This window comes from Oryzias melastigma, linkage group LG17 (genome assembly GCF_002922805.2).
Source record: "Oryzias melastigma strain HK-1 linkage group LG17, ASM292280v2, whole genome shotgun sequence".
Lineage (NCBI taxonomy): Eukaryota > Metazoa > Chordata > Actinopteri > Beloniformes > Adrianichthyidae > Oryzias > Oryzias melastigma.
This window is the reverse complement of record NC_050528.1, coordinates 14,687,941-14,703,918: the sequence shown is the minus strand read 5'-3', so window position 1 is coordinate 14,703,918 and position 15,978 is coordinate 14,687,941. Positions and strand designations below refer to the sequence as shown.

Sequence of the window (15,978 nt, the reverse complement as noted above, 5' to 3'; positions counted from 1 at the left end):
TACACCATCCAGGGAGACTATCTGATCTGAGAGAGCATCTCTCAGGTGTTTAGGACCCAGTATCATGACCTCAGTTTTTTCTGAGTTTAGGAGGAGGTAATTAATTGTCATCCAGGTCTTAATGTCTCTGATGCAGGAAGTCAGTTTCTCTAAGTCATGCTGGTCTGGTTTAATGGATAAATACAGCTGTGTATCATCTGCATAACAGTGAAAGTTAATGCTATGTTTCCTGATTATGTTTCCTAAGGGCAGCATGTAAAGCGTGAACAGAATGGGCCCTAGAACTGAGCCCTGAGGGACTCCATAGCTAACTCTAGTACAATGAGAGGACTGTCCATTTACATTAACAAACTAGTATCTATCAGATAAATAGGATTCAAACCACTGGAGGGCAGATCCCCTGATCCCTATGTCATGCTCTAGTCTCTGGAGTAAGATGCTGTGATCGATGGTATCAAAGGCTGCGCTGAGGTCTAACAGGACCAGAATAGAGATTAGTCCCTTTTCTGAAGCCAATAGCAAGCCATTAGTAACCCTGACCAGTGCAGTTTCAGTGCTATGGTGAGGTCAGAACCCTGACTGAAAATCTTCAAATTGATTGTTGTCCTGTAGGTGGCACTGCAGCTGCTTTACTAGATATGAATGGGAGATTAGATATTGGTCTATAGTTGGGCAAAATGTCAGGATCCAGGCTGGGTTTTTTCAAAAGAGGTTTAACAACTGCATATTTAAAAGACTGAAGCACATAACCTGTTTCTAGAGAGGTATTTATTATGGGTAAAATGGATTCACTAATTAGGGGGGAAATTTATTTTAAAAGTTTAGTAGAGATTGAGTCTAAGAGACAAGTATAAGTTTTAGAGGATTTAATCACTGATACTATTTCTGCTTGGTTCACCGAAAAAGTTTTTTTGTTTCATTTTTATATTTTACTGCACCACAATGTCACAATTTTAAATAAAAATACTTCAAAATGAGGCTTTTTACAACTATTATGTTAAAAATAATCGCCATTAAAAATTGATTCATTCAGGTCAGGATTAATTAATTGCATGAAAAAATGAATCACATGATAACTCTAAGATCGGCTGCTGAGACCTGTTGTAATTTGTAGAGTACATACATCATATAAGAGTAACACCTTGGATACAGTTTAGAATTCAGGGACTTTGAAAGCACTTTTACAAACCTAAGTGGTCAACAATGATTTCTCCAACATACAACATTGAGTTAGTATAGAAATCATTTAAAAAGCCATCTGCAAGTACATATAAATGTTGATAGTTTTGTTGAGTTTTATGCATGTTAACATAGTCCTGCCTGTTTTCATAGTTGCACTGAGTGTGTATTGGGCTCTGACCCAGCTGACCCAAAGCTCGGTTCTGCGCCCAGAGGCCTCATGTGGCAGCGCAGAAGGAGAGTCCGAGCTGCTGCTCGCCTCATATGTTGCTCTGCACAGAAAAGATGAATGTCTGCTTTCATGTCAGAAGAGGAATCCATGAAGAGATGCGTTTTAAGGTCTATTTTTAAACACTGGCCAACAGAGGGAAGCTCTTATGGATGCACAATGTTAGTTTGGTTCAAAGACACTAATGCCTGAGGAGCCATTAGGGATACATGAGAATAACAAAAAAATCTCTATCCAAATTTTAAATTTTAAGAGTGCACAAAAATCACAACAACCTCAGTGTATTGTATTTAATTTTTTAGAACGTTCGTGACTCCGCCCCCTCACAACGTAGCCATGGCAACCTCAAACTTGAGACATATAAACTAAAGATAATGAAACTAATATAGGCTCAAAAATTTGGGAGAAATGTGTGGGTCAAAGTTTTTTGAAGGGAGGATCTGCCGTCTCTTTGCACCCTTGTAGCTAGATGTTTTTAAACTGAAAATATAGTTGAGTGAAAATTTTTGAAAAGTCACCATCAGACTTTCTTCCTGATTTCCAGGTTGTTTACATATTTCCTACAGATCTGCTCCCCTGCTCTGTCATGATGGGCGTAACCAACAGGTAGAGAAGAAAGAAGCTGATTGGCTGAACTCATAGTGAACATATCTGATTGGAGGATCAGAGTCAAACCTGTTTGTGAGACAGTGAAACTCACACAGTCTTTGTATCTGAGAGGAGAAATGGCGCAGAAAGGAGTCAATCTGGATCAAGAAACCTTCAGATGTTCCATCTGTCTGGATCTGTTAAAGGATCCGGTGACTATTCCCTGTGGACACAGCTACTGCATGAAGTGTATTCAAGGATTCTGGGATGGACAGGGGAATATCTACAGCTGTCCTCAGTGCAGGAAGACCTTCACACCGAGACCTGTTCTGGTGAAAAATGTTATGTTTGCAGCTTTAATGGAGCAGCTGGCGAAGACTGGACTCCAAGCCGCTCCTGCTGATCACTGCTATGCTGGACCTGAAGATGTATCCTGTGATGTCTGCTCTGGAAGAAAACTGAAAGCCATCAAGTCCTGTTTGTTCTGTCTGGCCTCTTACTGTGAGAAACACCTTCAACCTCATTTGGATGAAGCTGCATTCAAGAAACACAAGCTGGTGGAACCCTCCAAGAACCTGCAGGAGAACATCTGCTCCATTCATGATGAGGTGATGAAGATGTTTTGTCGTACTGATCAGAAGTGTATCTGTTATCTCTGCTCTGTGGATGAACACGAGGGACATAAAATAGTCTCAGCTGCAGCAGAAAGGACTGAGAGGCAGAGAGATCTGGAGGAGAGTCAACAACAAATCCAGCAGAGAATCCAGGACAGAAAGAAAGAGGTGAAGCAGCTTCAACGGGAGCTGGAGGCCATCAATCACTCTGCTGATCAAACAGTGAAGGGCAGTGAGAAGATCTTCACTCAGATGATCAATCTCATCCAGAAAAGAAGCTGTGATGTGAAGCAGCAGATCAGATTCCAGCAGCTAACTGAAGTGAGTCGAGTCAAAGATCTTCAGCAGCAGCTGGAGCAGGAGATCACTGAGCTGAAGAGGAAAGACGCTGAGCTAAAGCTACTCTCACTCACAGAGGATCCCAGCCAGTTTCTGCTCCACTACCCCTCACTGCCACCACTCAGTGAGTCCACACACTCATCCAGCATCAATGTCCGTCCTCTGAGATACTTTGAGGATGTGACAGCAGCTGTGTCAGAGCTCACAGACAAACTGCAGGAACTTCTTAGTGAGAAACAGACAAACATCTCAGTGAAAGTAACTCGTGTGGATGTTTCAATGCCAGAACCAGAACCAAAGACCAGAGCTGACTTCTTGAAATATTCATGTCAAATCACACTGGATCCAAACACAGCACACAGACGACTGTTACTGTCAGAGAACAGAAAGGTGAAAGTGATGGAACAACTTCAGTCTTATTCTGATCATCCAGACAGATTTACTGATTATATTCAGGTTCTGAGTAGAGAGAGTCTGACTGGACGTTGTTACTGGGAGGTGGAGTGGAGAGGAGACTATATTTGTGTAGCAGTTGCATACAAGAACATCAGGAGATTTGGACATGAAAGTAAATTTGGTTTTAATGACAAATCTTGGGCAATAGAATGGTATCCAAACAAATTCTTATTTCGCTACAACAGAATAGAAACCTTAATCTCAGCTCGTGTTTCCTCCAGAATAGGAGTGTACCTGGATCACAGAGCAGGTGTTCTGTCCTTCTACAGCGTCTCTAAAAGAATGACTCTCCTCCACAGAGTCCAGACCACATTCACTCAGCCGCTCCATGCTGGAGTGACGTTGGGTTCTTTGTTTTTATCTGTAGTCTCAGCAGAGTTCTGTGAACTCAAATAGTTCCTCAAAGAAGTGAAATGTTTGTTTTTAGTGATTTCTCTGATTTCCATCATTTTGAACTAAACTTTTTAACTGTTAATGTTCTGTGGAGTCGAGTTTGTTCTCAGAAATAAAGAGATAAATGAAAAATCTGTAGAATGTGGATTTGAAAGATTTTTGAAGATGAATCTCCATCTTGTTAGAGTAAAATCTTTTTTAATGTCGTTTCTTTGAATTTCTAGATTTGACTGAATTCAAATTTCACGCAAATGTTGTGTTCATGTGTTTGTGTTGTTGTCATGTGAACTGAAGGAAGCTGCAACACAAATGGAATCAGTGAAGTCACAATCAAAGACTTTCTCTGTTCTACACAGAAACTACAAGAGAACAAACTGAAGGAGAAGATTGTGTTTGTAGAAAGAAGAACTTTGATTTCTTTCTTTTTGATTCATTTGACAACTTTGGTTTGTGTTTTCATGTCTTTGTTCTTCAGAGAAAAAGTTGTTTCTGATCACGTGACAATAAAACATCCTCATTATTTAGAATTAGAAAAAAAATAGATTTGATGCATAAGTTTTTATACTTCCATGATTCAAAACCCCAAAACACCAAAGTTCTGGTTTCCAATGGAATCAGATGCTTAGACAGAACACTGAACTGTATTGAAGCTGAAAGACAGTTTTTAGATTCTGATCATTTGAGTAAATGTTCATCTGTCTCTGTTTTTTTTTTTTTAATTACATGAATCTCTCAGTTCATCCAGATTTTAAAGGATTATAATAATCAAATATCAGGATCAACTTATCACATTGTAAAAATACAGTCAATGAATATCTTGTTTATTTTATGTATTTATTTATTTTTGGATCAACTACAGCAAAATAAATTAAATTAAGTAAATTAAGTTTTTTAAATGCTGACATTCTCCAAGCAGCAGTATTGGTCTTTCATACATTTTTGACACATCCATCTGTTATTGAAGAGTGTTGACCTACAGCTCCTGTTCTGCACATGTGGTCTTCCAGAAACATGAATTTATTTACAGCTCAGAACATCAAAATCATTTATCTTTTTGCTTTCGTGTAGAAGCTAAATTTAGGTGATTTGGGAGTCAAAGTGGTTTGACGCATATTTGCATAAGTGTTGAGAGGTTGAAGCTCATCATGCAGAAGCCGAAAAGTGCTACCTGCCCATGTTTTTCCTGTTTTTACGAGTGATAACGACATCTGCTATCCCGTAGGTTTGGGCAGTATTCAAATTTTAATACTGTCAAAATTCCTCCACATTTTATTTCAGTAAAAGCACCACTTAACCCGTGTGCTCTCTTATGGGGTCCAGATGACCCCACCCTAACATTGAGGTGTAAGCCCTTTCATGACAAAGGTGGACAATCATTGAAAAAAATAAGTCTAATGCACTGTCTTGTGTGGTCAAGATGACTCCACTTTTAATGTAAACAGGACAGTTGAAGGGTTACAGGTGCCATACTGTGAAAATTCTACTTTTTGAGGTTTTAAATTCATTTTACTGTTCATTCCTCACTTTAAAAAACCCCAAAGCGGTATTTTGATTTGTCATGCATTTAAAAAACCTGTGCTATTGGCAGCAGCCCCTCCTATACCCACGAAAACGAGCGAGTCAAATCGTGCTGATGTCAGCACAATGTAAACCGCCCTCCTCCAGGAAGAGTCTGCTTTGCCAGGACTGCACCCATCTAACACCAACACTCAATTTCTCCGGGGAGATAGTGGTGATCAGCGAAAAAAGTTAATTTTAGATGCAGGATACGTATATCTTCCAGTTGTGTCCTGTCTTCAATAAATTCCAGCTCAAACAGGTGTTCAGTACTTTAGACTTTTAAAGTCCCACTACAATTTTTTTTTTTCTTGAAACGTTCCCAGTGGGGTTTTAATTCGGACTGCGAAGTTTTTAAGAAAAAAAATCCACATCCTAAATGTCTTAAAAAGCCATTTCTCATGTTGATCTGAAGCCTTCTTTTCCAAAAATCCCTCTGTGTGGGTGTGGCTTATGGTGCTGAGCTGTGTAACCCCGCCCTTTATCCCCCCAGACATGCAGCAGTGCTGACAGTTTTATATGCAGACGAAGGGTTACATTTAGGAGAACGGTTCCTGAGCAGAGCTGCTGCTGCACAAGAAAAAAAAGTTTGGGGACCCCTGCTGTCGAGGAAATCGCAAACACTGGATAAAAAGAAACATGCAGCTGGAATCTTTATTGACTTAAAAAAAAGCATTTGTCAATCATGACATCTTACTGGACAAACTGGAAGTGTATAGGATCAGAGGAGTTGGGTCAAAAGCTATTTAACTGGAAGAAAACAATTTATCAAGACATGAATTTACATCAGAGGTCAAAGAGACAAGTGGTGGTGTCCCACAGGGATCAATTCTGGGCCTTCTGCTGTTCCACATTAACATCAATTATATGTATTCAATGTTTCAAAACTTTTAAAACTCATTTTATTTGCTGATGATATGAATATATTTTATTCTACACACAATCAAAGAGAACTTATCAAATGTCAATCAATCAATCAATCAAGATCAGAGGATGGTTGGTTTTAAAACTGAGGTGAAGCTTGAACATGTAACACAGAAATGTGAATTATTCTTGGTAATGTGAACTGGTCATAGTGCAAAGAGCTGTAGTTTTTCTGCTCCAGTAGTTGGCAGTCTGTGAATTCTCTACAGAGAACAACCATTTTTTCCCCCTAACAAGCAGGCAGGAAGGAGGGGGAAGAGCTTCAACAAGATTTAATTTGTCTTCCACTTAGAGAGCGATCGAATGGCTCGGCATCGGTCCCTGAGACTCGACATCACTTACAGGATCCGCTGGAGATACCCTCACCTGAGTGAGAGGCCTAAAGTGGATGAGAAGCAAAGAGCAGATGTTTGTCTGAGGTTCTGAGCCCACCATCATCTCCACATCATCTCTGTGAGTCTTACTTATGCAGCTAATAGTCAGAAATTAGCAGCTGTGGATGAACAGGTTTAAGCTTAAAATCCACATTTGAATGAACTCTGAGTCTCGAATTGAACCTGTTGACAAACTGAAAACAATCAGGACAGCTCTGACCTTTAACTATGGGGGGAGGGGGGTGATTACCTAGTGTGAAGCATCCACCTTTGCATGCTCCTTCTGCGCTCATCTGTGGAGGAAAGCAGGTTTCTGTCTGTAATGAGCTGATGCTGACCATAAAGTCATGTTAAAGGTGTCTTGGAAAGAAGAAAACCTGCTTAGCAACATCTGTCTGCTCCAGAACCACTGCACCTCTACTAGGACCAATACAAACTGGTAAAAAAAACTAAATCAACAAATTTAAAGCCTTATTTTAAGAGTGTTTTTATTGCATAAATCCCAAAAGGTTTTAGTTAAACAAAACATTCAAACTATGTTTTCAAATGAAACTAAAATAGTTGTTTTAAGTCACACCATGCATTTTTATATGAAGTGGAAATTAAGGTTTGTTTAATCTTTTTTAATTATTTAACTTTGATTCATTGTAAAAGAATGAATAATGTTTCTACCTGATTTTTTTTGTGAGGTTTTTGGTTCAGTGTGTTGATACAACACATTATCGCTACCAACTCAACATATATGGATGTATGGTTTGGGACTCCTCCGCGTCACTATCAGGGGTCCTGAACCTCCGGGCTGTGAACCGGTTCTGGTCGAAGGGCCACTTGAGACTGGGCCACAGACAAGGAAAAAATGCATATGTTAATCAGAGGTCCCCAACCCTCGAGACGTGAATCAGTACCGGGTTATGGTGCCCCATCCCGGTACCACTACCCTTGCCCAGTACCGATGTCCTGTTCGGTACCGCATTCCGAGGGTTGGGGAGCCAACAGCTAGCACATCAAAAAACAATGAGTTGGGGACATCCTATACGTCAAAAAGTGGCACTGAAGTGGCCTGAACCAAACGTCCCAACACATTCACAAGTCGTCACATATTGACACATGGTTAAGGACCCCTCTGCCTCACTTTTTGGCGTTTTGGGCATCCCAATTGGTCGTTTTTTGATGTTCTAGCTTTTACAATGAAATCAGGGTTCCGGGTGTTTTGTCAGATGCGGTTCAGGACACAGTCCAGTCCTCAGCTGGTACTGGTACCCTAAACCTGGTTCACAAACCGGTACACACATTCAGTGGCGGATGCGCGAGGTATAGGACATGTGGTTTTGGACACGCTGTTCTGGTAATGGTTTGCAGCTACAGACCCCCACCGCACGCGTTTGGTACAGCGAGCGTCCAGGGTTAGGGTACTGGGGTGGTCACCGGATTGTGGCCCGGAGGTTTGGGAGCCCTGATTTCAACACATTTTCACTCCCAAGTCATCACACATTGACGTTTGGTTAAGGACCCCTCCTTAACCATGGAACATTTTGGGTGTCCCTAACTTCTCATCTTTTGACGTGCTGGCTGTTCCCATTAAATCAAGGGTTCCCAACTTTTGGGCTGCAAACCAGAATTGCTCCAGTATCGCAACACATAGCGCACCGGGACCCAAACCTGGTACTGGTACCCAACCCACCACCAGACCAGGTGCGGTACCAGACCCAAACCAGTACCAGTACCAGATGTGGTACCGGGTGCGGTAACCAAATGTCAATATATCACAACTTAGGAATGGGAATGTGCTGGTTGATACAATAGAGTAAAATGACAGAAAAAGTCCCAAAAATGAAGTTGTGTTGATAAAAATTACACCAAGAATGGCAAAGTAAACAGCTTTTATAGTGAAAACTGTCCTGGATCAGATGTTTAGTTTGCTTTGTTTGTATCCAGTTATGTTTTCCTGGTTCTCGTCATGTTCTGCTTTCAGGTTTTGTTTCCACAGCTGTATATGGTTAGGTCAATAATCCTCAGTGTGGTTCTGCAACAGACTGATAAACTGCTCAGGGTGTTCCCCGCCCTCATTCAACAGTAGCTAGGATAGGCCTCAGCAACCACGTGACCCTGAAAAGCGGGTTTAGAAGATGGATGGACGGACGGATGGACGGATGGGTGGACGCTAGGGTATTTGAGTATCTGGTTTTTAGCAACTGTATTTTAACACTTTCTGTTCCGCTTTCGTCTTTATTGGTTTCTTTTAAATTTTATTGATTGAAAATTTACATTCCAGTCATGAGCCAAGTCTCCTTTTGGGTTCTATACCACCCATTTCTGACATGAAGTGTTGCCACTAAGGCGTTGGAACCACAGTTTCAATAACTTTGTTTCTGTTTTAATTCAAACAAATGTTTGTTTAAAAATCCCCCTAGTGGTTACCTGGTGAACTGATCTGGCTCGACTCACTTTTTGGTTTAAACTCTTAGGTTCTTGAGAAGGAAGTGAAAGTGTATCTCTAGTAAATAAGTCTACATCTCCCTAAAAAAAATAATTACTGTTTACTTTCTCTGCACAAAACTTTTAGATAACTCCAGTTAGAAATGGTAAATTACAATATAAACTCAATAAAACTGTTGTAAAACGTGTGATTTTCCAAACACATAGAATAGAATAGAATAGAAAATACTTTATTAATCCCTTTGGAGGTCCTCAGGGAAATTCAAGTACCAGCGTCCGTACAGCAGTAAAATACAAAATAAGTAAAATAGAATAACAAAATGAAGTAATAAAATAGAATAGCAAAATAAGTAAAATAGACTGAATATAGCTAAATATGCAATAGAAAAAATCTCCATCTCCAGTGAATTCACAATGACAGTCTGTACGTTTTCATTAAAGCATCCCTCTGCTAACCCAACTTTGCCCCAGTTTGGCATATATTTCATGTCTATTCAGTATCAATAATTCACACTGCAGACATGAATATATATATACATTGTTTCTGTAATGATAAATAATGCATTCCTCATTTGTGTGTTTGTGGTAAATCCGGATCCAATTGAAGGACTCTGGAGGTTCTGAAGAAGTGAAAGAGAAGAAATCTGTTCAATATTCTTCATTGTTCTACTATGATAGGAATTAGAAATGAAGATATTGGAATGAAGTCACAAATTGTGTCTTTTTTTTAAAGGAGCTAGACTGGAGCTTCTGCCGTCTCAGAGTCCAGGGAATACAAATTCTCTGTTTTTAAGTTGGGCATTGTTCGGAGGCAGACTTGTCATGTTCTGTTAGCCGGGTACCCTGCTGTGTGTGTGTTTGTGTGAGATGCTGCTTCTTGAAAGTGGGCTGCAGAGCCAAACACCAGCATCACCCCGAGCCCGTCTAGCAGCTCGCCCTTCCCCAGAGCCCCGTCTGCCACGTCAGCCCATCATTTCACCGCAGATGTAATCACAGGCTTTCATTACAGCTTTTACTCTGAAAGGCATCAGTGGAGAATGACAGATTAGTGGATGATCTGTGTTCTTTTGTTCCTTTGTTCAATCAAAACTCATTCTTATGCAGTAAAAAGAACAAAACCTCAAAAAAGAAAGTTTTGTCTTTGGATGGAATTGATTACAAAAGCATCTACAAAACCATCGCTCCATCGCCTTTGCTTTTTATTAACTTCATTAAGGATACAATTAAAGAAAAGCTGACATTTTTCCAGCAGTTTCTGTTACGTTTGTCAACAAAAACACATCTGTTGATTCATTTACTCAGAGGCTAAATATTTTGGGTTTTTTGGGAACTATTGGACCAGTTCAGAAAGCCTGGCTGATTTTCCCAGAATGCTCAGTGTACAGCCCTTTCAGTTCACTTTAAGTTGTAGTCACATTGACTCATACGGGTGCAGCGGGTTTTTGAGTTATCCCCTCTTGAATCAGAGTTTACGCACAGTTTCTGCTCTCTTGAGCAGATCAAGCTCAACGTCATCCATCCTTTTTCTTCTTCAAAGACGAATTCCGATGAGAATTTGAAAAAAATACTGAGTTACCTGTTGTCCAAGCGTTTTACTCAGATGAACCTGGATGCAGAGACAGTATATTCTGGAGAGAAGCATGTTAGATTGACAAAGTTGTAAAGAAACAATTTTAGATTCTTTACCTAAAGAGCAAAAACAAGCAAATTCTGCAGGTGGATAAACAAACTTTAAATCCAGGTTTTCCAGGGTAAATTTTCAGAAATACAGACAAGGAGGACACTTTTATAGAAGGACGATGAAAAGAGTCAGCAAACTGTCAAAAAATATAGTGCTTCTTCCTCAGAGGGTTATTGTTATTGAGAAAAAAAGTTAGCATGCTAAAACAAAATAAACAACTCCAGCTGTCTGGATATTATTCAGTAAAAAAGCAGCGAACTTACGAGTTTCCTGATCAAATACGCCAAACAGCGCTGGGTGCGGCAGCTGAAGCCCCGCCTCCCCAGTAGCTGCAGCTGACGCATGCGCTGTATTGTCTCGGTCTTTATGTCATCATAAAACACGCTTAATTTTAAAATGACCTATTTTGCTAATCTCTCGCCATCGGTCTGATTACATTGATGCCAATTTGCGACTCATTTAGTCTTTTTATCAGCTAAAATGCGCTTCACAAACACACTAGGTGAAGCCACACCGCAGTACGCATGCCACGAGGCAGAGGGCGCTGGTGAGCCCGGAGAATGTATGTGACACTAGTCGTGTTTCCATTAACTCTGAAATTTCGAAAAACGGAATTTCGATATTAAATTCTCCTAATGGAAACACCACAATTTCGAAAAAACTCGCCTTTTTCGAAATAAAGTTTTTGCGCTTAGAGGAGGTGGTATTTGGGCCGTATCGAAACAGAAGTTTTTCGAAAAACTGTAATGGAAACACTTTTTTCGAAACAAACGAGTCACGTGACCATTAACCGGATATGAAGTTTCGGACAGGAAGCAGGAAAAGCTGGTCAAATGCGCTTTTTCACAGCAACTGGCTGCCTTGGGCACCGCACAGCACCGCACAGCTCATCAAAAGTTGAGCGTGTCATGCGAAAATGCTGAATCCACAGCTCTTCGGTGAATTCTTCAACCACGATTTCCCAAAACTGTTTGACTCTACGTCGCTCCCACGTTTAAGGAGCCTGCCGCTCCAAGGCTCGGATCAGACGTAGACGTCTTCTCTGATGGGAAGGATGAGAGCTAGCTCCGTGGCAGAAATGTGAATGAATCTACTGCACATCAAAATAGTGTTTATATCCGTCGTCATGTTTTTTTAATGACTTATCGCGGGAATTACTTCGAGTTTTTCGCATAATCATGGTTTAATGGAAACGCTGTTTTTTCGAAACAGTGTTTTATCGAAATTCTAGAAATTTCGATAAAGTTTTGCGCAAAAGTGTAATGGAAACGCAGCTACTGTAGCTAAAAAATAATAATTACCGGTAGCAAAACAAGTGCAGCCGTCCAGTTACTCTTTAATATTGTTTAACATCAATTTCTAAATGAAAAATTACGCTTTTTAAACCCCTACCAAGAATTTGTTTAGACACGTCACTGGTAGTGATCTCCACTGAGACAGAGAGACTTTTAACCCTGAAGAAAGAAAAGGAAGACTTCTACAAACAGGTTATTCATCTGTTTCTTCAGAAGGAGCAGCACAGACTTCATTCAGAAGTAAAAGTAAGTCAATAATAATAAAAGTCTTAGTGATTTTCCCCCCTATGCAACCGTTTGTGAACAGAAGAAAAGGGAGAAGGCATTGGGGTAGGAGAGCAATTCAGATTCAGATTGTTGGTAGATTCCAACAATAACCTTTTTTGGACATCCTGCTTCTGCGTCTGTGTCCACACCCGGATCCTGACTGTACTGGCCTTTGGTTTTCATCACACTTTGGTACAAAGGGACAGTCATGTAAACCCAAATGTGATGAAGAATGAATTCTAAGATCATTTAACTTTTAGATTTAAGATAAACATTTAAAAAAGGTCTGACTTCTGTTTTGGAGGCTGTAATTGTTCAGTTTTTAAGCCTTTTAATAGGCAAAAATATTCTCCATAGATAATATTTTTCCATAGGGATGGGTTGTAGCTTCTAAGAATCATTCATTTCACTTTGGTTATAATCAGTCAAACCTTCCCAGCGTTCTGCCTGGTCTTAGTGGGGGTCAGAAATGACCCGTAGACTGTGTTTGCTCTAATGAAATGTGGTGATTCAAACATTTAATTATTTGATTTCACTTTTACTTACTTTATAATGATACTGCAATCCATTCTCATTGATATTTGATCGGATCCTCACTATTTTTCTCAGCAGGAGGCAGAGACGACATCACTGCATTGGTCATGTATTTCCACAGCTGGAGTAGTTGCTAAGCAACAGCAGCAGGGTCTCAGACTCCAGGGTGCATGTGTGTGTGTGGGAGGAGCTGAGCGTATTTTAATTAAAAGAGAATGAATTTTTGATTTTCTCCTGCCCGAGTTGTCAGAAACACCAAGAATGAGCTGGAGGAAGTCTCATTGAGCACTTCCTGTCCAATCAAAGTTTTCCAGTTTTCTTTTTTTCTAACCTGAAGTAGAAATACGTACCAGATAAAAAATTGAAACAGTATGAGAAACATCTGGAATTCCAGATGTCAGATTGGCATCAACAGGTTTATGTGAAACTCTCAAGGATGCCCCTCCGTTTATTTGAAGTCTTCTTTTCCACACTGAACTTCAGATTTTTACCCCGTAAACATTTGCGAACAGCAGACGTCTGGCGAAACGTTTCCTGGAGGTCTTCATCTCTGACGTTCGCCCGCCGTCCTCCTGGATCAATACTGTCATTTGATTGTTTCTTATCATCCGGTGTATCGACGGCGCTCTGAGTGCCGTTTTGTCCCTGAGCCAAAAGGATCAATGCAAAGCTAAGTGGGGGTCCACTCCTGCTGTGAACTCCACCCACCACCTCCACCTCCACCCGCCAATTTTAGACTGTCTGAGCTCCCACTCACTGGAATAGAAGCAGCTTCACAACACAAACAAATATTCTCAGTGTGGCTCCAAACCCTGCCAAACCTCATATGTTTGCAGAAATAAGACTTCACTTTACCTATGTCTGAATTCCCTCATTAGTCCTGAACACCTATCATATTTTCTGCACTTTTTAATGCAACTTCTATGGATTCATGCTGTTTACTGATATTGAAGCGATTTTGCAAAGTCTGTCAAAATGACAGTCTGTTGTCTTTACGCTAATGCAGCTAACGTATTTTATTACTGTGTTACATCTACAGTAACGTTTTTTTGTTCTATCAGTCTGGTTATTTTTATGTGTTTCAAACAAGGTTGAGAGTAACAAGTGTTGTGATTTTGCTAATGCTTCTAACGTGGCTAACGTGTAGCAGTATTGGACTGATTCTTTTACATGTCACTAACAATGTTTGGAAGTTAGCATAGTCTCAGTAACATTTGTTTTAGTGGTATCTGTCTATTTCTTACATGTTGCAAACTAGGTTGGTAGTTGAGTGTTGTGATTATGCTAACGCCGCTAACATCTAGCGGTGTTGGAATGTTTTTTTCCACGTGTTACAAACAAGGTTGGGAGTTAGCGTAGTTACAGTAATGTTTGTTTTAGTGCTATCAGTCTTTTTTTGACATGTTGCAAAAGAAGTTTGGAGTTACAGGTTTGCAAATATGCTAACTCAGCTAACATGTAGCAATATGGGTCTGTTTTTTGTTGTACGTGTTACTAACAATGTTGGGAGCTAACGTAGTCACACTAATCTTGGTTTTAGTGGTATCAGTCTGTTTTTTTCACTTGTTGCAAACATGATTGGGAGTAACAGGTATTTTAAATACGATAAAGCTAAGCCTCCAATGAGGCTAATATGTAGCTTGTTCCTTTGAACTCAGTTACTGAGTCTGACTGATTCTCAAACTTTTCTCTGACTCTTTTGTGTCACAAAATATGCCTTATGCATGAGATAAGTTTGTATACACACTATTTATTGATAGTGCGTCTTATAATCCGGTGCGGTACTGACCAGTCTGAACTTCACCTGAGTGGCCCAGTGGGAGAGTGTCTGCTCTGAGTTTGGGAGATTGTGAGTCCACAATTGTTCATCCAGAAGACTCCATGAATGTCACATTGAGAAGTTTGAATTTGGAGCTGAAACTGCTGAAATAGTTTTAAATGCAGCTCACCCAGGAAGGAGGTGGAGAGGAGACTCTTACTCAGGTGTGTGAGACAACAGCGGGGTTCTTAGTTTACATGAAGGGGAGGCTACAGTTTAATATACTGTACTTATGAGGGCTTTAACTAATGAGCATAATTTTATTTAACAAACAACACTTCGTGTCTTCCTGTAAACACAAAAACACATCCCAAATGAGCAGATTAGGAAACCCCCATCAGCAAGACTCACATAATGATATCAGAAGCTGTCAGGTGCAGGCTCCACCCACAACTCATACACTTATAATCACAGTCCTTCAGAAGATCTGCAGGCTCTGGACATCTCTGACAGCTTGGCTTTGAAACCAGCTGAAGTGCCGAGATGATTGAGGATTTGAGGGTTCACTCTGAGCACTAAATCCTGCTAATCTCTTCACCGCTCTGGTGGAATCCGGCCTTTAGTAAACCGAGCTTCACACGTTTCCAGAAGAATTCCATCTTCTTCCTCCATTGATCCTCACACGGACATGGACTAGAGTGAGCAGAATTTCAAAGCAGCTCAAAAGTCGAATGATTTTGGTAAATCCTGGGTTTCCTCAAACCAGCCTGTCGGCATGACGATACTGACCCGGGCTCTAGGCCTTACCCGGTGCTGCAGCGTCCTCACAGGAAGCCGCTCAATCCTGAACCCAATCACCATCTTTATGTCTGCGTCTGATCCTCGACTGCACAACTGCAGCTCATGAAAACACAATAACGAGTTCTGGCAGCTTTTGCTGAATATTCATGTGAACTTCTGATGCTCCCCGACTGAGAGACAGGAAGTGAAGTCTGAACGGTCCAAATACATCAGGAATTCAGCCCAAGCATGTCATCTCCACATAGAGAGGATGAGGTCATCATATGCAGAACAAATTTCGGGTGCAGGACTATGAAAGAGTGTTTGCACCCTTCAGTGTTTTTGTCTTTGGTAAATTCCTCTTAAACTGGAAGCGAAAGTAGCAAAAAATTTTATGACCTCACCTTAAATATTTCATTGTCTCTGTTTACAAGCACAGCACTAGGGAACAGTGCGTACAGTGAGTTATAAAAGCATTTGTCCACCAGAAAAAGTTCAAAGGGCACACAGAAACTCTCTCTAATTCCAATACACTCCAATACATGTGCACATACACACACACACACAACAGAT

General features: G+C 40.5%; 2 protein-coding genes across 2 annotated transcripts in view; one reads left to right on the top strand and one right to left on the bottom strand.

The window, feature by feature from the left end:
- Nucleotides 1–15,978, bottom strand: part of LOC112144307 (tripartite motif-containing protein 16-like) — a gene marked incomplete in the record, with an annotated part of 1,074,856 nt that overhangs the window by 987,449 nt on the left and 71,429 nt on the right.
- LOC112144381 (E3 ubiquitin/ISG15 ligase TRIM25-like) lies at nt 2,134–3,962 on the top strand. Its single transcript, XM_036216297.1, has one exon. The coding sequence runs from the start codon at nt 2,134–2,136 to the stop codon at nt 3,799–3,801; it is 1,668 nt and encodes a 555-aa protein (XP_036072190.1). The 3' UTR covers nt 3,802–3,962.